Raw genomic sequence first — 22,962 nt, 5'->3', positions numbered from 1 at the left:
GAAAAGAAAGTGAGAAATAAAAGTGAGGAAAAAAGTGAAAAAAGGAAAAGAAAATAAAATGAGAAAAGAAAGTGAGAAAAAAAGTGAGAAAAACTGAGAAAAGAAAGTGAGAAAAGAAAGTGAGAAAAGAAAGTGAGAAAAGAAAGTGAGAAAAGAAAGTGAGCAAAAAAAGTGAGAAAAGAAATTGAGAAAAGAAAGTGAGAAAAGAAAGTGAGAAAAGAACGTGAGAAAGGAAAGTGAGAAAAAAAGTGAGAAAAGAACGTGAGAAAAGGAAGTGAGAAAAGAAAGTGAGAAAAGGAAGTGAGAAGAGAAAGTGAGAAAAGAAAAGGAGAAAAGAAAGTGAGAAAAGAAAGTGAGAAAAGAAAGTGAGAAAAGAAAGTGAGAAAAGAAAGTGAGAAAAAAGTGAGAAAAAAAGTGAGAAAAGAACGTGAGAAAAGGAAGTGAGAAAAGAAAGTGAGAAAAGGAAGTGAGAAAAGAAAGTGAGAAAAGAAAGTGAGAAAAGAAAGTGAGAAAAGAAAGTGAGGAAAGAAAAGAGAAAAGAAAGTGAGAAAAGAAAGTGAGAAAAGAAAAAGAGAAAAGAAAGTGAGAAAAGAAAGTGAGCAAAAAAAGGGAGAAAAGAAAGTGAGAAAAGAAAGTGAGAAAAGAAAGTGAGAAAAGAAAGTGAGAAAAGAAAGTGAGAAAAGAAAGTGAGAAAAGAACAGGAGAAAAGAAAGTGAGAAAAGAAAGTGAGAAATGAAAGTGAGGAAAAAAGTGAAAAAAGGAAAAGAAAATAAAATGAGAAAAGAAAGTGAGAAAAGAAAGTGAGAAAAGAAAGTGAGAAAAGAAAGTGAGAAAAGAAAGTGAGAAAAGAAAGTGAGAAATGAAAGTGAGGAAAAAAGTGAAAAAAGGAAAAGAAAATAAAATGAGAAAAGAAAGTGAGAAAAAAAGTGAGAAAAGAAAGTGAGAAAAGAAAGTGAGAAAAGAAAGTGAGAAAAGAAAGTGAGAAAAGAAAGTGAGGAAAAAAGTGAAAAAAGGAAAAGAAAATAAAATGAGAAAAGAAAGTGAGAAAAAAAGTGAGAAAAGAAAGTGAAAAAAGAAAGTGAGAAATGAAAGTGAGAAAAAGAAATGAAAATAAAATGAGAAAAGAAAGTGAGAAAAGAAAGTGAGGAAAGAAAGTGGGAAAAGAAAGTGAGCAAAAAAAGTGAGAAAAGAAAGTGAGAAAAGAAAGTGAGAAAAGAAAGTGAGAAAAGAAAGTGAGAAAAGAAAGTGAGAAAAGAAAGTGTGAAAAGAAAGTGAGAGAAGAAAAGTAGAAAAGAAAGTGAGAAAAGAAAGTGAGAAATGAAAGTGAGGAAAAAAGTGAAAAAAGGAAAAGAAAATAAAATGAGAAAAGAAAGTGAGAAAAGAAAGTGAGAAAAGAAAGTGAGAAAAGAAAGTGAGAAAAGAAAGTGAGAAAAAAAGTGAGAAAAGAAAGTGAGAAAAGAAAGTGAGAAAAGAAAGTGAGCAAAGAAAGTGAGAAAAGAAAGTGAGAAAAGAAAGTGAGCAAAAAAAGTGAGAAAAGAAATTGAGAAAAGAAAGTGAGAAAAGAAAGTGAGAAAAGAACGTGAGAAAGTAAAGTGAGAAAAGAAAGTGAGAAAAGAAAAGGAGAAAAGAAAGTGAGAAAAGAAAGTGAGAAAAGAAAGTGAGAAAAGAAAGTGAGAAAAGAAAGTGAGAAAAAAAAGTGAGAAAAAAAAGTGAGAAAAGAACGTGAGAAAAGGAAGTGAGAAAAGAAAGTGAGAAAAGGAAGTGAGAAAAGAAAGTGAGAAAAGAAAGTGAGAAAAGAAAGTGAGAAAAGAAAGTGAGGAAAGAAAAGAGAAAAGAAAGTGAGAAAAGAAAGTGAGAAAAGAAAGTGAGCAAAAAAAGGGAGAAAAGAAAGTGAGAAAAGAAAGTGAGAAAAGAAAGTGAGAAAAGAAAGTGAGAAAAGAAAGTGAGAAAAGAAAGTGTGAAAAGAAAGTGAGAAAAGAACAGGAGAAAAGAAAGTGAGAAAAGAAAGTGAGAAATGAAAGTGAGGAAAAAAGTGAAAAAAGGAAAAGAAAATAAAATGAGAAAAGAAAGTGAGAAAAGAAAGTGAGAAAAGAAAGTGAGAAAAGAAAGTGAGAAAAGAAAGTGAGAAAAGAAAGTGAGAAATGAAAGTGAGGAAAAAAGTGAAAAAAGGAAAAGAAAATAAAATGAGAAAAGAAAGTGAAAAAAAGTGAGAAAAGAAAGTGAGAAAAGAAAGTGAGAAAAGAAAGTGAGAAAAGAAAGTGAGAAAAGAAAGTGAGAAAAGAAAGTGAGAAAAGAAAGTGAGAAAAGAAAGTGAGCAAAAAAAGTGAGAAAAGAAATTGAGAAAAGAAAGTGAGAAAAGAACGTGAGAAAGGAAAGTGAGAAAAGAAAGTGAGAAAAGAAAAGGAGAAAAGAAAGTGAGAAAAGAAAGTGAGAAAAGAAAGTGAGAAAAGAAAGTGAGAAAAGAAAGTGAGAAAAAAAGTGAGAAAAAAAAGTGAGAAAAGAACGTGAGAAAAGGAAGTGAGAAAAGAAAGTGAGAAAAGGAAGTGAGAAAAGAAAGTGAGAAAAAAAAGTGAGAAAAGAAAATGAGAAAAGAAAGTGAGGAAAGAAAAGAGAAAAGAAAGTGAGAAAAGAAAGTGAGAAAGGAAAAAGAGAAAAGAAAGTGAGAAAAGAAAGTGAGAAAAGAAAGTGAGAAAAGAAAGTGAGAAAAAAGGGAGGAAAAAATGAGAAAAGAAAGTGAGAAAAGGAAGTGAGAAAAGAAAGTTAGAAAAAGAAAGTGAGAAAAAGAAAGTGGGAAAAAAGGAAGTGAGAAAAGAAAGTGAGAAAAGAAAGTGAGAAAAAAAAAGAGAAAAGAAAGTGAGAAAAAAAAGGGAGAAAAGAAAGTGAGAAAAGAAAGTGAGAAGAGAAAGTGAAAAAAAAAGTGAGAAAAGAAAGTGAGAAAAGAAAGTGAGAAAAAAGTTAGACAAGATAGTGAGAGACGAAAGTGAGAAAAGAAAGTGAGCAGCGAAAGTGAGAAGAGAAAGTGAGAAAAGAAAGTGAGAAAAGAATGTGAGAAGAGAAAGTGAGAAAAAAAAGTGAGAAAAGAAAGTGAGGAAAGTTAGCAAAAAAGTTCTTTTTGATAATTGCTCTCAATCTTTTTGAGTTTCTTTCTGTCAGACTCTTGGCTTTTCGTTTTATAGACAGAATAATTCAATGCCGTCTGCAACCGCTCAACAGCAACCATAATTTGCTGCTCAAATTTTGTGATCTCAGCTTTAAAGCTTTGCTGCAGTCCTTTTATTGGTAGAGCAGTCATTTCTGAAAGTTATCATTAACGAAGAAAAGCGAAGAACGCTTTAATCAAGAAAAGCGAAGAAAAGTTTTAGCAAAGAAAAGTCAGGAGGATAACTGAATTTCAGGGTAAGAGTTTGAGACAATGAAAAAAACCTGAGCAAAGCCTCAAAAACATTTAGAACAGTTAAGATCTGCCCGCCCTAAATAATTTTAATCACCAATGTATGCTTATCAAATCGTTGGCCATCTGGGATATGCAAGAAGAAATGATAATATGTTAAAAGAACAATCAATATTGCATTAAAGCAACTCAATGTAACGGTTAACTTCAGTTAAATGTCAAAATCTCAAGGTCTCACACGCGTGCACGCAAATACACTTACGTACACACACACACACACACACACACGCGCGCGCAAACAGGTTCACACACAAACGCACAAAGACAAAATTCAGTGGTTGTACTCCAAGCCATGGTTAACGTCAGTTAAATTTTATCAGTCACAAACACACACACACACAAACAGAGTCACATAGACTTAAGCGGTCTGGTATAAAGAACGTTCGAAAACAAATTGAACGTTTGAAAAGCAAGCGAACGTTCGAAAAACTAATCAAACGTTCGAAAACGAATTGAACGTCCCAAAACCAAAAAGAGCAAAATGGTCATTTGAAAGCCTACGTGCACACACACATACACACACATACATGCACACACATACGCATGCATGATCACGGACACACGCACGCACACACATAAAACCAAGCCACAGAACACCCTGCATTTTTAAGGACCGTTAAAACATGTGAAGATTGGCGCTTAAACATGGTGGTATAGGATGCATGCATTACGCTAGGCTGCATGTTTAAGGGACGCTAAAACATGTGAAGATAGGCGCTTAAACATGGTGGTATAGCATTCGAGTTAGAATTAATATATAGGTTTAGTTTTATTTTCAATATGTCACTCGCATGCATGTTGATCATTAAGGAAAATTAATTTATTTATTTCATTTATCATTTTTTGAAATGACATGTGTCTAGACGCCATTGCTTCTTGTGGATTCCGACTAAGTTTACCAATAATTTTCTAAGCAAGCGTAATGTCTATACCGAAAAACAACAAAAAATCTTCATCATTTTCCTGTAACTTGGACCAAACTAAAATCTGAAGAGATTAGAGAGGTTGTTATTTTTTCAAAATTTGAGACACAATAAAGTCTGGACGATGGTCTGGAGATGGTCTGATCAGAGGTAATTTTGGTCTGAAAAATCTGGACCATGGTCTGGAGAGGGTCTGATCAGAGGTCAATTCGGACTGAAAAGTCTGATCATAGGGGCGGATTCGAACGCAATTGGATCTGATCAGGGACAAACCCGAGCGCCTTATTTTTTCATTTTGTGTTTTTTACTGGGAGATGTTGGCTCTGCCAAGATGCAACAATAAAGCAGCGTTCTGATCAGAGACTCATCTAAAGTGCGATAGCTCTGATCAGCTGATAGCAAATGCCGGTCCCCTTCAGAGGAAATTTTGATCAACTGGAAACCACGATGTTTCTTATGGAAAGCTGTCTAAACTCATCCATTGAGTCAGAAATATACACTAAACGGTACACTAAATAAAATTCGTTCTCAACAGTTGGGTTTTGTTTTCTTTAGCAATACTTTTATATTTGATCTTTCCTTAGATGAATTAAATGCTGCAAACATCATTTTTTAATGAAATGAATATATTATAGCGAAATTAAGAGATTTGTTCATATATAAAATCTTTCTCTGATCAGAATTTTTCGAGCGCACTCGAGTTTGATCAAAACTGGTATTGAGCGCGTTTCAGTCTGATAATAAATGGCTGCATGCGCAACTGGGACGGATCATAACCTCTTCGAGTGCACTTGATTCTGATCATAGTCTGATTAAGGTCTGGGCAATGGTCTGAATTTGAGTCTGGACTATGGTCTGAAGATTGTCTGATCAGAACGCTTTCGGTCTGAAAAGTATGGTCAGAGACACTTCGTGTCTAGAAAGTCTGATCAGAGGAATCTTGGTTCTGGAAAGTCTGATCAGACGGAAATTTGGGTCTGGACCTCAACCTGGGTAGCAGTCATTCAAATGACTTTTGACTTGTGTAAAAAGAAAAAGTAATCGAAAAGTGAAATGACTGTTACAGAAAAAACTGAAAAGTTCTGACGTACAATCTAAAGAATTGAAAAATCGAAAACGAAATATCTAAAAGAGATATCTAATTTTAAGAAACATCGCCATATTTCTAAAGACGTGTTGTGGATCGGTACATAAAATAGTGTTACTTCTGACAATTTTCAATTTTCAGAACACGTTTTCGGAAAAACTATATAGGTTATCATTTTGTTTCTTATTTTGCTGCTTCTTTTGATAACTTTTGTTGACAGTTTGATGCTATCAAATTGCGACAATCTGCAACGTTTATGATTTAATTCTGTAAGAAAAACTTAGTAACTAGTGAAAATTTGTTGAACAACAACAGTTTTAAATCTATTTATGGACACTGCGTTAAAAGAACGTATACATCAGCAATACAACAAAGAGTAATGAGAGTTAAATGATGAAAAATGAGAATTCTGTAACACGTCAAAACATTTTTGAAAATTACAGATGCCAAAAAAAACAACCAGCGTAGCAACCTAAAAACTAAAACGAGTACGATGATTAAAGAACACCACATTAGGCCAGTGAAATTTGTCATTATTTAGATTTAGCGAAAAGCGACCAAAAGTTAACAAAACGGTTAAAACTAATTAATTTTTTAACAACAGATTCGTAAAACCCACTAGCTAGGAATACAAATCAACAATTAGATTGACGTGATTCGCATTAGCAGCCAATAGGACCTGTCGTTTATCAGGCTAACTTCAAGAGCAACAAAAGCCAGACAATAAGTACTAAGAAAGGTCTTTAATTAGCACCAAAAAATTAAAAGCAAATAATTTCGTTTTTGTACACTCTATTTTTATGATCTAATCGTTTAGTCATTGCAATAGTGTCAAAGTTTCAGAAATCATTAACTTAGGCCCGAAATGGCTTTCAAATCACTTTGCCTCAATAGCAGCAATGAAACCTGCAATAATTAAGTAAAACATGACACAAATTTAACAACAACCAAAAGCAAAATTTGAAATTTGCATCAATTTTTTTTGTCTACATTATTTTTAAACTAGTCGATAGCATTTGCAATGATTAAATATGTACTTCTAGTCTTTTTGTCCTACTTAGAAACCAATGAGACTCGTCATATAAATGACTTGACTTAACACAACAACAGGAACAACAAAAATACGGGGCAAATAATCTACAATTATTTTTTGAGTACAGGAGTGTCAGACTACTAGCCGCAATTTGTGTTGAACTAATACAAATTTAAGAGTGACTTGGGCCTCATTGGTAACCATAACGTTGTCCATGATGTTGTTCATGAGATTTAAAAAAAGACAATGTAATGAAAAACAAATGCAGGAAAAGAGAGAAAAAGAGCAAAAAATGGAATTTTTGTAACAAGTAAGAATGTTTATTTGAAAATTAGTGGTGTCAAAAGAAAACAGGTTACTGAAATTAATATCTTCACCACCACTGTAGCAATGTAAAAATAAAGCCAGTACGTTGATTAAAAACAAACCACTTGGCCAATCAGGCTTGTTGTCAGTGAGACTGAGCGACAAGCGACCAAAAAGTAACAAAACTGTTAAAACTAGTTAATATTTTGACCCCAGATTCCTAAAACCCAATAGCTAGGAGTACAAACAAACAATTAGATTAACGCAAGACACAATGGCAACCAATGAGATCTGTCATTATTGTGGCTAACTACGCACGCAACAAATACGGAAAAATGGTTTAAAAAATTAGCAACAAAAATAAAGAGCAAAAAATTTTGATTACATACACTCCATTCTTAAGAACTTGTCATTTTAGTCATTACAATGGTTTCAAAGAATTACAATGGACCCAAATTGGTTTATGATCAGACCCAGTCGAGCGCACACCCGTGTGCTCCCAGACCGAAATTACAGGGTCTGGACGGAATTTCGAGCGAACTAAAGTCTGGCTCATGATCTGGAGTTGGTCTGATCGGAGGTCAATTTGGACTGAAAAGTCTGATCATAGGAGCGGATTCGAACGCAATTGGATCTGATCAGGGACAAACCCGAGCGCCTTATTTTTTCATTTTTTTTTTTGTTTTTTTTTTACTGGGAGATGTTGGCTCTGCCAAGATGCAACAATAAAGCAGCGTTCTGATCAGAGACTCATCTAAAGTGCGATAGCTCTGATCAGCTGATAGCAAATGCCGGTCCCCTTCAGAGGAAATTTTGATCAACTGGAAACCACGATGTTTCTTATGGAAAGCTGTCTAAACTCATCCATTGAGTCAGAAATATACACTAAACGGTACACTAAATAAAATTCGTTCTCAACAGTTGGGTTTTGTTTTCTTTAGCAATACTTTTATATTTGATCTTTCCTTAGATGAATTAAATGCTGCAAACATCATTTTTTAATGAAATGAATATATTATAGCGAAATTAAGAGATTTGTTCATATATAAAATCTTTCTCTGATCAGAATTTTTCGAGCGCACTCGAGTTTGATCAAAACTGGTATTGAGCGCGTTTCAGTCTGATAATAAATGGCTGCATGCGCAACTGGGACGGATCATAACCTCTTCGAGTGCACTTGATTCTGATCATAGTCTGATTAAGGTCTGGGCAATGGTCTGAATTTGAGTCTGGATCATGGTCTGAAGGTGGTCTGACCAGAACGCCGTCGGTCTGAAAAGTATGATCAGAGACCCTTCGTGTCTGCAAAGTCTGATCAGAGGTATCTTGGGTCTGAAAAATCTGATCAGGGTCAATTTCCGTCAGGAAAGTCGGATCAGATTTAATTTCGATCTGGAAGTTCTGATCAGACAATAATTTGGGTTTGGTCCTCAATCTGGATCAAACAATGACAATATTGTCACAAGTGCGCATTCGCAAACGATAAACGGTATCCAACATAATCAAACCTCGAATCCACAATACAACGGTGTTCTCTTAATTGTGCTGAAACGTGGCAAACAGCGTAATGCAAATCACATCCAGCTCAATAAAGACCTATTATACATGTGCACTCAATTAATATTTAGCAAAAGTTTCCAGAAAATCAAAATTCAACAATACTCCAGAACAACAAAAATGGGCGAAAAATTGGGCAAACATTGAACTTAATGATGTAACCGAGAATATCGCCAGAAGCTGGTTATTAATTGTCACGAAAAATTACACAAAAATAATCTCAGATTAATTTTCTGATAGAGTCGTTTTTTGAAAAAAGTGAATTTGAGTGGCTTGGAATAAATTTTTTTCACAAACAATCATTTTGTCCCTCCAGTATTAGCCAGACATCAAAAAAAATTCTCATCTCAAATAAATTATATAGCAATTAGTATCTCCTGTTCGGTTTCCTTTATTGTTCCGTAATTTACATTAGAAGAATTGTTAAGAATATTTTCTTCTGGTTTTCTAGAACTCATCTACCAACATAATGCCGTCCCACCAGAATCTCCCTTCGCAGCAATACATGCAATTATACCATAATTAAACTTTTTGATTCTCGTTCTCCGTCAAGTATTCTTTTTCATGTATACTATTGTAAAATTTGTCCAACAATTGGACAAAACAAAAACTCACAATTGTGACTCCTAATTTCCTCCCAATACAAACCCAACCTCTCCCCCGTTCACAGAATCACCAAGGTGTTCACAGAGTGACGCTACAAAACAAACCAACGACAAAAAGGTCATCATTCAAAGTCTTTAAGTAGAAACCGCAAACTCAAGAAACATGAATACACACACTACCAGTCATTACCGCTTCCAAATCAGCAGACTGACCTCGTTCTACAGGACACTCTATTCCATTTTAACCCAATAACCAGTAATTTTTTATTGGTTCCCACAATCTACCAACCAAATCAACAACAAACTCAAAAAGAAAAATCACAAACAAAATACGGTTCGTTCCCATTATATCCCCCAATCTTAAGGGTCAGATAACCTATAGCGCCCAATCATTGTAATTTTACCATAATGAGGGGCTATATTTTCATGATGGGCTAAAATGGGAAACACCCCAAAATCAACAATCGCAGCAAAAACAGTTAAACACGCAACCCTTATTAGCTGACACAGGTCTTTAAACAGCAAACACGGGTTTGCAACAATTTCCTCTAAAACCAGCTCTACCGAGAGCACAACGCCCAAACCTCTTAAACTACTCAAACTCTCCAAACCTCTCTACTACAACAATTATTTCTGCAGCCAAATCTCAAAGCTCAGATCTGCAAAAACCAGTTCACACTTCGTCAGCAATTAACGATTCATTACAAAACGTTAGTCGTCTTTCAAACGAGTCTTCACATACATATTCACTAAGTGCACCATTTTCTTCAATAAACGAACGATTAATTTCTCACTTAATGAATTGGAAAAGCTTATGTCATCAATCAATAAAACAGTGCTTGATATATTTCTATATCCCCGTGTTGGCGACCTACAAATTTCTCTAGTTTTCTATATCTTTTGCTTCGAGTTCCTTACATTTTCCCATCAAATGAATCCAGACTTCATTTTAAATTGCCGTTGTTGATTTTGTCATTCAAAGATCTTTGTTTCGAACAAGTGATTCGTAATTGTCTACTAAGCAACCTATTCTACTGAAATAGCCATTAATTATTTGTCCGATAACAGTTCGTGAAAGCGCGAAGCAATTAAAGCCCAGAGCAGAGGGCGATTGCATGCGAGACTTAGCTTGAATTGCCAACGGCAGCCCCGAACTATTCTCTAAATTATTTAGACCCCAATCTGACTGTTGAAAACTCAAAGGGAAAATTCAATGAGAACTAATAATAGCATTGCAAGTCTGCAAAGAAAAAAATTTCATCAACTTTTTTTCTATTTGAGTTAATCAAATTCTCGTTTCCCACCGCAATATCCGAGAAAATGGTCGTATTCATTGTTTTGTTAACTTCTTTTTTGGTGCTTTGGACGTTACTTCTTAAATGAACCTTTGTTTTCCGATATGTTTTTTTATTCTTTGTGCTAAATTTTTCCTCTTTCCCTTGTGTTAATCTTAATGTTCGTCAAAACGAGCTATGAAAATTTTTCTATGAAAACTATGAAAGTTTTTCTATTTACTGAATCAATATTGACCTTAAGAAGAAACCAAAGTTGTTAATTGTGCGCCACTACTTTTTTACTATCCCGTTTGACTGTATTTGATGAGAAGATCTAGCTCTCCAGAAAATTTGCGAATCCCTATAAATTTACCAAGAAACCTTCCTTAGGGCTTCCAAGAAACTTGTTCAGTTGATTGCTCATTTCAAACCCATTTTTCAGCTTGCTTTTTTTGAGACAGGATAATATACAACCACAAACTGACAAGGAGGATCAAAATTCTGCAATTGCACCTAATATTGAGACCCCGCTCGAACAAGTTTTAAATTGAATTGTCAACTATATGATGAAGAGACAGTCAACTTTCAAAAACACAAATTTATTGAACTCCTATTTTTGAACTCAAACATCTATACAATTCGAATGATAAAACATTAGACAGCCGATGGTACCTGATATAAAAGAAAATGAGAGACAAGACGAGCCACAAAATAAAAAAGCAACGACAATTACTTACGTCCAAAACTCATTGTCTATCTTTAAAATAATATAATGGAAAGGTCAAATTTGCATTAAATAAAAACTAAACTCAATCAAACAAATGATAGTTCTCCAGAAAAGAAATGTTACCTGTCCTTTGTTGAGAATAAACAACAAGTAGACATAAAAAAAGGTAAACTTACGAAAAATTTTACTCGTTTGAATACAATTAAATTCAAAGTCATGAAAGCAATTAGCTATCAACTCAAACCATTCAGAGGTTTCACTTATACTTTTAGGCTAAACCATTAAGACCTGTCATTATCCAGGATGGCACACGACTGCAGAAAGAACATATACAGGCAAAAATCAAAAGTCAATTACATTTTGCGACAAAAATAATATTTTGCCGAAGACCAAAATAATCACAATCTATTGGTTAAAGTAATCAAAATAATCAAGTTCTGTTTTTCCGAAAGCAGAAAATGTGATAATCAAATTCTCGTTAATTTTTCATCTTTGCAATGATCGGACAAATCAGCAAAACACAACCTCAAAAATTGATTTTGTCAAAATTATTTTTTTCAATTTTGAAAACTAGCGGTATCAGCATCAAAAAACAAATATTCAAAATAAAAAAAAGCAATGGAGAATAAATTGATTTTATCTTGACAATTAATCTAAACTCTATTGGCTGAGATAAAGGTAGAAGGTGGCAGAAATAAGATTGATAGTGGCAAATATTTAAAAATTTCTTAATTTCTTTTGAAAACAGATATTTTGAAACCGCAATAGATAACCGCGTGTTATCAAACAAAAAACGATGAATAAGTTAACTTGTAAATGCCTATGAAGTCAATGGGACATGTTATTAATGAGCTTAAATCAAAAGAACATAAATTAACAAAGAATAATGCAGAAACCAAAATGTCACAAAGATTATCATCTATGTCTATGGTCTCTCATCACGCTTATTATTATTAATCAATGTTATATCAGAAATCTTGTTTTGTATCTAAAATATGAAAAAACGTCCGGTTATCAATCCAAATAAACCCAAAAAAATCGTAGAGTTTGTAATGCTAGATCGAGATGTTTCACTGAATGACATGCTTTTGTCGGGTTCTAATCTGCTGCAAATTTTAATAGGAATAATTACCCGATTAAGAGAACACTCAGTAGCAATGACAGTACATGTCGAAGCAAGGTTCCTTCAGGCTGCAGTACCGTCAGAATGATGCCGATTTCTGAGATTTAAAAATATACAGCGCGCAATTAAAGTCCGAACAATTTCTTAACTAAAAAACTTAACATTGAAAAAATTGTCTCGCCTCCGCTGCTTCTGCAATGTTCTAAATGTTATCGAAGTATCTAATTAGAGCAAAAAGAAAAAATATCAGAAAAAATTATGAACTCTGCACTCTTATCGAGTTATATTACCTTAAATCATTTGTCCAACTAAAATGACTAATGATACTTGTCAATAGCAAGCCTATTCAACAATAAACAGCAAAAGGGGCAACAATGAAAAGACCAAACAATGAAAAGATTGTAACAAGTATGCCATCGCAAACGATAAACGCTATCCAACAGAATCAAACCTCGGATCCACAAAACAACGGTGTTCCTTTAATTGTGCTTAAACGTGGCAAACAGAGCAATGCAAACCAAACCCAGCTCAAGAAAAGACCTATAAAACATGTGCAAACAAGTAACATTTTGCAAAAGTGTGCAAAAAATCAAAATTCAACCACACTCCAGAACAACAAAAATAGGCGAGAAATGGGAAAACAATGAGCTTACTGATGTAACCGAGAATATCTCCAGAAGCTGTTATTAATTGTCACTAAAAATTACACAAAAATAATCTCAGAATAGGTCTCGCATTGAGTGGTCCTTTGAAAACGTGAATTTGAGTGGCTTGGAATAATTTTTTTCACAAACAATCATTTTGTCCCTCCAATATAAGAACTACAGCAATAAAAAATTCTCATCTCCAGAAAATATACAGCAATTAGTATCCTCTGTGCTGTTTTCTTAACAGTTCCGTAATTTACTTTAAACGAATTGTTAACTTTCTTTTGATTTTCATGATCTCATCTACCAATATAATGCCGTTCACCACAATCTCCCTTCGCAGAAATCCATGTAAGTGTAACACATTAAAATTTTTTATTCTCGTTCTCCCTCATGTAATCCTCATCATGTATACTATTGTAAAATTTGTCTAACAATTGTACAGAATAGGTATTCAGAATTGGTATCCCTACTTTTCTCCCAATGCAAATCCAACCTCTCCCCCAGTCACAGAGTTACCAACGTGTTCATAGAGTGACGCTACAAAACAATCCAACCACAAAAAGATCATCATCTAAAAATTTTTAAGTAAAAACCGCTAAATCAAGAAACAGGAGAACACCCCCTACTCAGTCATTACTTCTTCCAAATAAGCAGATCGACCTCGTTTTAAAGGACACTCTCCTCCATTTTAACCCTATAACAAATAATTTTTATTGGTTCCCATAATCTACCGACCAAATCAACAACGAAAGCAAAAAGAATAACCACAAAAAAACACGGTTCCCTCCCATCATAGCCCCCCAATCTTAGGGGTCAGATAACCTATAGCCCGCCAATCATTGTGTTTATAAAATAATAGGGGGCTATAATTTCATGCGGGGGGTGGGGGCTAAAATGGGAAATACCCCATAAACAACAATCACAGCAACAACAAGTAAACACACAACCCTTATTACCTAACACAGGTCATTAAACAGCAAGCACACCTTTGCAACAATTTCCTCTATAACCAGCTCCACCGAGAGCACAACTCTCAAACCTCTTAAGCTACTCAAACTCACCTAACCTCTCTACTAAAACAATTATTGTTGCAGCCAAATTGAATCTCACAGCTCAGATTTACCATAACCAGTTCACAGTGTGTCAGCAATTAACGAATCACCACAAAACGTTAGTTTTCTTTCAAACGAGTCTTCAGATACAGATTCACAAAGTGCACCATTTTCTTTCACAAATGCTTCCAGAAATAGCAACCAACTCTTTTAATTCTCATCAAAGACCTGTCTCAAATAACAAAACATACCCGGCAAATTGCCGGAAAATAGTCGCCTATGATTCCAATAAGCATGATTGGGATTGAAAGAATAGAAGATATTGAAAAAAAAAAAAGATTTTTGTACAAAAACATTTTTTAAGTCCGATTTATTTTGATGGCATTTCCTAGTTGAACATAAAGTACTTCTGTTTCTTCAAGAGAGGCTACAGGGGCTACTATCAATACCAATAAGCATTAGAGATGGTAACTAAGACTTATAGGAACGACGTTCAAATAGCGGGCATCTAAAATTGGGCTTTATGGGTTTATCCCGTTTCTACTTCTGACTTCAATTTTTTATACTGACTCTGTTCATTTTGAATTGCTTTGCTGAGCAACTGATGTTCAAAATCACTTTTAGCAGTATGAGAGAAGAGAGAAACTAGCCTAGAGAAGTCAAAAAGCTATCAGGCAAAATGTTGAAAATGCGGGAAAATGAGGTAAAGCGAAACATTTCTTTATACGACGAAGTAGAAAACATAGCAGGACAAGTCCTGAATTACAATCCAAGTAATTGAGTGAATGACAAACCTAATGAACCTGACGAGCAGATCAATTGAACAATCCCAGCCAACAAGACAAAATCTCAAAAGTTGAGAAACTAAAAGAATCAAACAAACTAACCAAAAAAGAGATCATTGCTAAAAGCCTTGAAGCTTTTAACTGAAAGCCATATATATATGACTCATTTCAAAGTAAATTAACTCACGCAAAAACCTTGAAAGAGATGAATCTGCCCTAAAAAGTAGATAAACTGGACAAATATGACAAATGCATCAAGAAACTGAGAAGAGAAAATTTAAAGAAAATTTCCAAAAATGTCGCTACAAAAAATTCAAAACAATTTTTTGACTCTGGATTTCTGTTTTGTAAACCGTCTACAACATTTAAAAAGTTTCGTTGGCCAGTAAAGATAGTTAAACTCAGAGAATGACAAAAAAATCGAAAAATTTGAAAACAATCGAAAATTTTAAATTGCAAGCTTTATTTAAAAAATTACCTACAATTGCAAAATTAAAAATTTAGAAAATATTTTACTGCCCCTAGGAACTATGTAACATACTAGCAAACCCTATAGGAGGTTCCCTGGCCACTGAATAAAAATTTCGAAAATTAAAAAAAAATTGCAATTTTATCAATAAATTGGTAAAGATATTAAAATGTTGAATACCATTCCATGACCAAAAAATATTTTCAGTAAACTGTTATCGAACCCTAGATGAGGTTTCTTGCCCCCTGGGGCTGGAAATCTTGAATAATGACAATAAATGTCAGAAAATTTGAAAGAAACAAAGATTGATTAAAAAAAATTGGTAAAACTCATGAAGTTAATATGTTTAAAACCACTTCATTACCACTAAAAACTATGCAATAAACTATTATTGAACCCCAGAGGAGCTTTTTCTGACATCAAAGTCTGAAACAACTCAAAAAATGACGAACAATTTCAAACAATTTGAAAAAATTAGTATAAATTTCCGTGTTTATGTTTGGAGTAGCAATAGATATAGCGCTTAAAGTAGCCGTAAAAAGCAATTACGTCTTGCAAAGGACCTTTATCAACTTTAATAAACTTCAATTGCAGACAAAACTCCAAAAAAGACGAAAAAGTGCTAAAAATTTTATTCTTTTAGTCTCAAAAACTCCCAAAAATGACCTTTTAACCTTGATTTACGGCCTTCCCAGTAGCATCACCACTCTGAGTACTTGAGGGACTACTAAACGCGGGCCTCTAATGAAACTTTATGCCCGCTGAGCGTTACCTGTTTATCCCGTTTTGAAAGCTCAAAGTCATGAAAACAGGTGTGAAAACATCTTACAAAAATATAAAAAAAGACAGAGCACCAATACAATCCAATTCTTGGATTGTAAAAAAAAATAGGAGCTATGATAGCCGGCTGAGAAGATGAGGGCGGCTATTAATGATTAATTTCTCATATAATCAATTGAATAAGTTTAGGTCATCAAACAATAAAACATTGCTTGATATTTTTCAATTTCTCCGTGTTGGCGAAGTACAAATTTCTCTAGTTTCCCAAATCTTTTTCTTCGACTTCCTTACAATTTTTCATCAACTTAATCCAGACTTCATTTTAAATTGCCGTTGTTCATTTTATGTCAAACAAGTGACTGGTAATTGTCTACTATGGAACCTATTCTTCTGAAATAGCAATTAACTATTTGTCCGGTAACAGTTCTTGAAAGCGCGATGCAATTAAACCCCAGAGCAGTGGGCAATTTCCCGCGAGACTTAGTTTGAATTGCCAAAGGCAGCCCCAAATTATACTCTAACTTATTTAGACCCCAATCTGACTGTTGAAAACTCAAAGGGAGATTTTAATGGGAAATTATAATAGCATTGCAATTCTGCAATGAAAAATTTTCCATTAACTTGTTTTCTCTCAGAGTTAATCTTATTCTCTTCTCCCATCGCAATAACTTCTTTTTTGGTACTTTGGACGTTTCCTCTTAAATGAACGTTTGTTTTCCGATATGCTTTTCTTTAATCTTTGTGCTCAATTTTTCCTCTTTCCCTTGTGTTAATCTCCAAAACGAGCTACAAAAATTTTTCTATGAAAACTATGAAAATTTTTCTCTTTATTGAATCAATTTTGAATTTAAGAAGAAACCAAAGTTGTTAATTGTGTGCCACTGCATTTTTACTATTCCATTTGACTATCTTTGAAGAGAAGATTTAGCTCTCCAGAAAATTTGCGCTTGCCAATAAATTTTCCAAGAAACCTTCCTTAGGGCTTTCAAGAAACTTGTTCAGTTGATTACTCATTTAAAACCGATTTCTCAGCTTGCTTTCTTCAAGCCAGGAAATATGCGACCGAAAAACTGGCAAGGAGGCTCAAAATTGTGCAATTGCACGTATTATTGAGACACCGCTCAAACACGTTTTTGACTGAAAGGTCCACCATTGAGGAAGAGACAGTCAACTTTTAAAAATACAATTCCATTGAACTCAAATCTTTGAACTCAAACCACCATTGAATTTAATTGATAAAACATTAGACAGCCGATGGTGACTGATATAAAAGAGAGTGAGAGACAAGACAAGCAACAATATAAGAAAACAACAAGAATTACTTACGTCAAAACCTCATTTACTATCTTTAAAATAATATAATGGAAAGGTCAAACTTGCATTAAACAAAAACTAAACTCCATCAAAACAATTATATTTTACCAGAAAAATATTTCACTTGTCCTTTTTTGAGAATAAACAACAAGTAGAAAAAAAAAGTTAAGCTCAGGAGAAAATTTACGCGTATTGAAATCAATTAAATTCAAAGTCATGAAAACAATTAGCTATCATCTGGAACCATTCAGCGGCTTCACTTATACCTTTAAGCTAAACCATTAAGAACTGTCATTATCCAGAATGGCATACGACTGCAGAATTAACATATTCAGGCAAAAATTAAAAAAATTACATTTTGCGACAAAACTAATATTTTCGTCAAAATCATCAAATGCTCCTTACCTGAATGCCAAAAATGTGATAAGCAATTTCTCATTAATTTACCAATATTGAGATGATCGGACAAAACAACGAAATACAACCTCAACAATTGCTGTTTGTCAAAAAAAAACTTTTTCAATTTCGAAAACTAGTAGTATCAACGCCAAAAACCAATCTTTAAATTAGAAAACAGCAATGGAGATTAAATTGATTTTCACTTGACAATAAATGCAACCTCTATTTGCTGAGATCAAGGTAAAAGGTGGCAGAACAAAAATTGAAAGTTGCAAATATTTTTTAAAAATCTTTATTTCCTTGGAAAACAGACAATTTGAAACCGCAAGAGATAACAACCGATAGCTATCAAACAGAAAACGATAAATAAATTAATTCTTTACTGCTTGAGAGGTCAATTGGACATTTTATTAGTGAGCTTAAGTCAAAAGAACTTAAATTAACAACGAATAAAGGCAGAAACCAAAATGTCAAAAACAATTCTACGCTAGCCAAAAACACTGGAGCCAAAAACACTGTATTCTGCTGCGATTATCATCTATGTCTATTGGCTTTAATTAACACGCTTGTTATTAATCAATGTTAGATCAGAAATCATTCTGTTCTGTGTCTAAAATATGAAAAAACGTCCGGTTATCAATCCAAATAAACCCGAAAAAAATTGTAGTGTTTGTAATGCTAGATCGAGATGTTTCACTGAATGACATGCTTTTGTCGGGTTTAAATCTGCTACAAAATTTAATAGGAATAATTATCCGATTAAGAGAGCATTCAACCGCGATGACAGCAGATGTCGCAGCGATGTTACTTCAGGCTCCAGTACCATCAGATTGATGCAGATTTCTGAGATTTAAAAAAATATACGGCGCGCAATCATAGTACGAAAAAAATTCTTAACTTAAAAAACTCACTTTATAAAAAAATTGTATTGTTTTGGCTGCGTCTGCAATAAAACAAATAAAACATTGTTCCAAATGCTATCGAAATAGCTAATTAGATCATGAGGACAAATTATCAATTTTATATATAGGAATTTTGGACTCTTGTCGAGTTATGTTACCCTAAAACTTTTGTGTATCAACAGAAAGCATCAGATAGCGTCTTCAATAGTTCCTTCAATTCTGAATTAGGCGTTTGGTTAGTTAGAATAATTATAAGACTAGAAAAACACCATCATCTGCAAGGTAATTTCATCAGAATTCATTACTGAAAAATTAGAGAAAACAAGCCATACAAACCATGCGCTTCTCCAAAAAAGGAGTTTTTTAACCAAATTTTAGAACAAATCAGACCTGTTTTCAATTGCATTTTAAATTGCGAGGGACTGGCGTGTAAAAATTTGAAGAATTCAGACCAAAAATGCATCCCGAATCCTTTTTCATTGCAAGAATCAATGAGGAAATTAAAACTAGCGTTTTTTGCAGCGCGCTTAAGTATTGTGTAGAGTTATGGGCAAATAAAAAAAAGTTGCCAAAAATAAATTATGCAGTTTTTAAAAATTGCGGGATAAATTAGAGAAAGACCTCAAAATTTTTTTTCAAGAATACTATCTTATGAACCAGAGGTGCTATGGGCCAAAATTTGAGTAATTGAATATTGCGTCAGCGTTTTTCATGTCTGCACTCACTGTCAAACAGGACAAAAGAAGCCCGATAGGCATATTCGTTGCTTTTTAGTGGAAAAATCTGCTGATTTTTCATATTTTTAGCTAAAAATTAGCCCAAACTGTTGTTTCAAGCTTTTAAGTAACTCCCTTTTATTTTTAAATGTTAAAACTGCGAGAAAATCGTAACAAGTTTGTAATAGTTGTTTTAGCTAACATTGAAAAATTGATCAAAACTTAAGCAAAATTTATTAAAAATGTGAAAAAAAATGGAATTAAGGCTATAACGTTCACAAAACTGTACACCTCCGTAACGCCTCGAAGTAGGCGACAATGAGAAATAATTTTTTTTAAAAAGCTACTTTCGAAAACTATCCTAAAGATACGACTCACAGCCCTGTTTGATAAATAAATGATTTTCGATAGGCAAAAATTGACTGAACAAAAAGACCAGTTGAGTCTCTACTTCCTCCCTTTTTGCATTAGAACAAATAAAACAATGTTCCAAATGTTATCGAAATAGCTAATAACACCCAAAAACCAATGTTTCAAAAATTAAGAGTTTTGAACCATTATTGACTTATATTACCGTAATATCTTTGTGTATCAACTGAAAGCATTGGATAGCTTCATTAATAGCTCCTTCAATACTGACTTAGGCGTTTGAATAATTATAATCTGTCATTATACTAGACAAACAACATCAAATACAGGCAAACTTCTAGAGATCATCAGAAATTAAAGAAAACAAGCCATACAAACCATGCGCTTTTTCAAAAAAAGGAGTTTTCTTTTGATTCTTATAATAAAACAAATCAGATCTCTTTTCAATCGCATTTTAAATTGCGAGGGACCGGCATGTAATTGGGATGAACAAATTGTCGAAATGTTTTTGAAGAAGTCAGACTCAAAATGCATTCTAAATCCTATTTTATTGCAAAAACCAACAAGGAAATTAAAACTGGCTTTTCTTTCGCAGCGCGGCTAAACATTGCGTAGTATTTTTTTGCAGATGAAATTTATATTTCAAGAACAAATTATTCAGTTTTTAAAAATATCGGTTTAAATTAGCGAAAGACCAAAAATATATGAGTTAAAGAAAACAATTTTATGATCCGGATGTACAATGAGCTAATATCTGAACAAACGAATGTTGCGTCAGCGTTTTTCATGTCTGCACTTTCGGTCAAACAGCATAAAAGAAGCCAAATAGGCAGTTTTGATGCCATTTATTTTTAATGATAAAAACTGCTGATTTTTCATAACTTTAGCTAAAATTTAGCCCAAACCGTTGTTTCAAACATTTCACCAACTCCCTTTTATCTTTAAATGTTAAACCAACAAGACTGTCGTTACAATTTCCTCATATTTTTATTTTAGCTAACATTGAAAAAATAATCAAAATTTCAGCAAAAATTCCGAAAAATTTGAGCTAAACACCGGAAATTAGGTTATAACGTTCAAAAAACTATAAACCTTCATAACGCCTCAGAGTAAGCGATATTGAATAACAATTTGATAAAATTCTGCGTCAATAAGTTTCCTAAAGATACCACTCACAGCCCTGTTTGATGAATATATGATGTTCGATCGGTAAAAATGGACTGAAAAAAACCAATTGAGTCTATTTTTCTTCCCTCTCTAAAGTGGGTCGGATCAATGAAGTTCGAAATCTAGTGTGATATCAAACTTGAAATCTTGAAAAAAAGTTGAACGCTGGAGAAAGTATGAAATAATGACTTCTTTCTTGGTCTGCTTTCAAAATTAATTATCAAGCCTATCTCTATCGTTGATATTTTGTAAAGAGCGAAATTGAGGTCCAATTTAATTTAGTTCTTTTTTCTTTTAATTTTGCTTAAGGCTCTATTCTGGTGTATTGTAAACAAAATTCACTTCTGTCACTTTTGATTTCTGGTTGATTTTTCATTGTGGACGATAAACGTAGCAGGACGATTCTTGAAATACAATCCAATAAATAAAATAAACAAACTATTATATATCGCTAATTTAACATAAACAACCCTCATATTCAACAAAGAAGGCAACCCTCTACGTGCAAAAATAGCCCCATTACCGGCATAAAATGGTAGAAATTATTAGAGCAGAATTTTTAAAACGTTCTCCGACTACCAGCCCCCCCCCCCGTCCGCTACTCAACTCTTACATCTCTTAATATTGCGGTTGGATTTTTATCCCTTCTAAAACTGGGTGATCAAACTTCTTCTTCATTTGACAATATAAATGTACGCACATACCTTTATAGAAACATGTCATGAATCCTGGGTCGTATACCAGTTTGATTTTGGTGTAACTGTTGTACGAGTAGCAGTCAAGGGGTGGGTCAACTTGATAAGGGTTTTCAGAAACAGCTGCAACGGTGTGGCTTTGCCGAGCAGATCGAACACAGTCCATTTTTTCGCCCATATAATTTTCATTATTTAGACCAAGGTCGTCTAGTCTCGTATTCCCAAGGTTACCGAAGATGCATTTAGTGTCTGAAACACGTTCGTCGTCAACTTAGAACTCTAAAAAGGTATGTTAATTGGCCGGGTTACTTTTATATTTAGCTGCAATATTAGTTGAAAATTTGTTTTCAGGCTACAATCCACATGCCAATTAAGAAGATGTATCTTGCAATATCCTGCAAGATGAACTTGTTCGTTAGGTTGACCAGGTTTGCCCACAATCACATTACAATGTCAAATATAAGTTCCATATCACTTTTTCAGAAAAAATGTTTTATACTAAAAACTAGATACTGAAAAATCAAATGTTGCTGATAGATAAATCTGGAATAACTGAAATTGATCTGTCCTATTTCCTAAACAAGTGCCGTTTATAGCATAAACAAGTTCCGCAAATACAAACTATAAGTTTCCCTATGCATAGCGTAATTTCGTTTTGTGCTATAACAATGAGGCAACCATCGGTAATGAAGACTTTAAAAATTGGATGATGGCGTCTAGTGGCCGTTCTAGAGTATAAATAATTCACTTCAGATGGCGGAACGTATCAATAAATTTTACAGTACATAAGTTCAATTCACCGCCTGAGACACCATACAAGTCGAACGACTCATCAAGAGGTGAGCGAAAAATCTACAGAAATGCGCAATGCCAAATTACAAATAAGCATAAGTATGACTAACCAATCGGAAAATACAGATAATTTATTTTTCTCTTAATGAAATCTCAAGAAACAATTAATTAACTCACAAAGTTTTTGTGGTATTTTTAGTCTTTTTTAACTTTTACTTTAAAAACGTTTGATCAACTTGCTTATAATAGCCACTCTCTTCTTCGAAAATTCAATTTGTATAGTTTTTGTTTAACATAAATTGCCATTGATTACAGTAATTACAATCGTGAGACTAGAATCCGGTTTGAATATAAATTTTTACTGAACGAATTTACAAATTAGCGACGACCAGAAGCATAACAATAACATGAAAAACAATTTCCTATCAACGTGGCGTTGGATTAAGACATTATAGAGACAAAAGTAAACATTATATCACTTCCAACCTGCTGAAAGAGTCTCTCAGACTTGAGACATTACAGTTTAGGTATTCGAGGACTTGTTTCTTTTTTCATTGTAATTTTCTAAAATGTTATGTTTGCTTTTCAACTCTACCTGAACTTTCGAGTATAAAATTTGCCCCCTCACTAATATTCTTTTTTTCTTTTCAGTTTAAAATTTAAAAAAAAGCATATTCCATTTTTCAGTATTACAAAAAAAAGAATTCATAGAAAACTCTCTAAATGTTTTAGGATTTAGTACACGTTCTCCTCGTGAATCAAATTTTAGATTGCAAAGTGGCCAAT

The 22,962-nt window shown here is 33.5% G+C and overlaps 1 protein-coding gene across 1 annotated transcript in view; it reads right to left on the bottom strand.

Moving 5' to 3' along the window:
- The window catches only part of LOC142350763 (uncharacterized), a 38,533-nt gene extending 16,905 nt beyond the window's left edge, over positions 1-21,628 (bottom strand). Inside the window, exon 1 of the mRNA XM_075402717.1 lies at positions 21,394-21,628. Within this exon, the coding sequence (XP_075258832.1) occupies positions 21,394-21,562 (169 nt within the window). The 5' untranslated portion in view covers positions 21,563-21,628. The remainder of the gene's footprint in view (positions 1-21,393) is intronic.
- Positions 21,629-22,962: the final 1,334 nt, after the last annotated feature.

Source organism: Convolutriloba macropyga, chromosome 12 (assembly GCF_964194025.1).
Source record: "Convolutriloba macropyga chromosome 12, txConMacr16.3, whole genome shotgun sequence".
NCBI classification, from domain to species: Eukaryota; Metazoa; Xenacoelomorpha; order Acoela; family Convolutidae; genus Convolutriloba; species Convolutriloba macropyga.
This window is presented reverse-complemented; position numbering and strand designations above follow the sequence as displayed.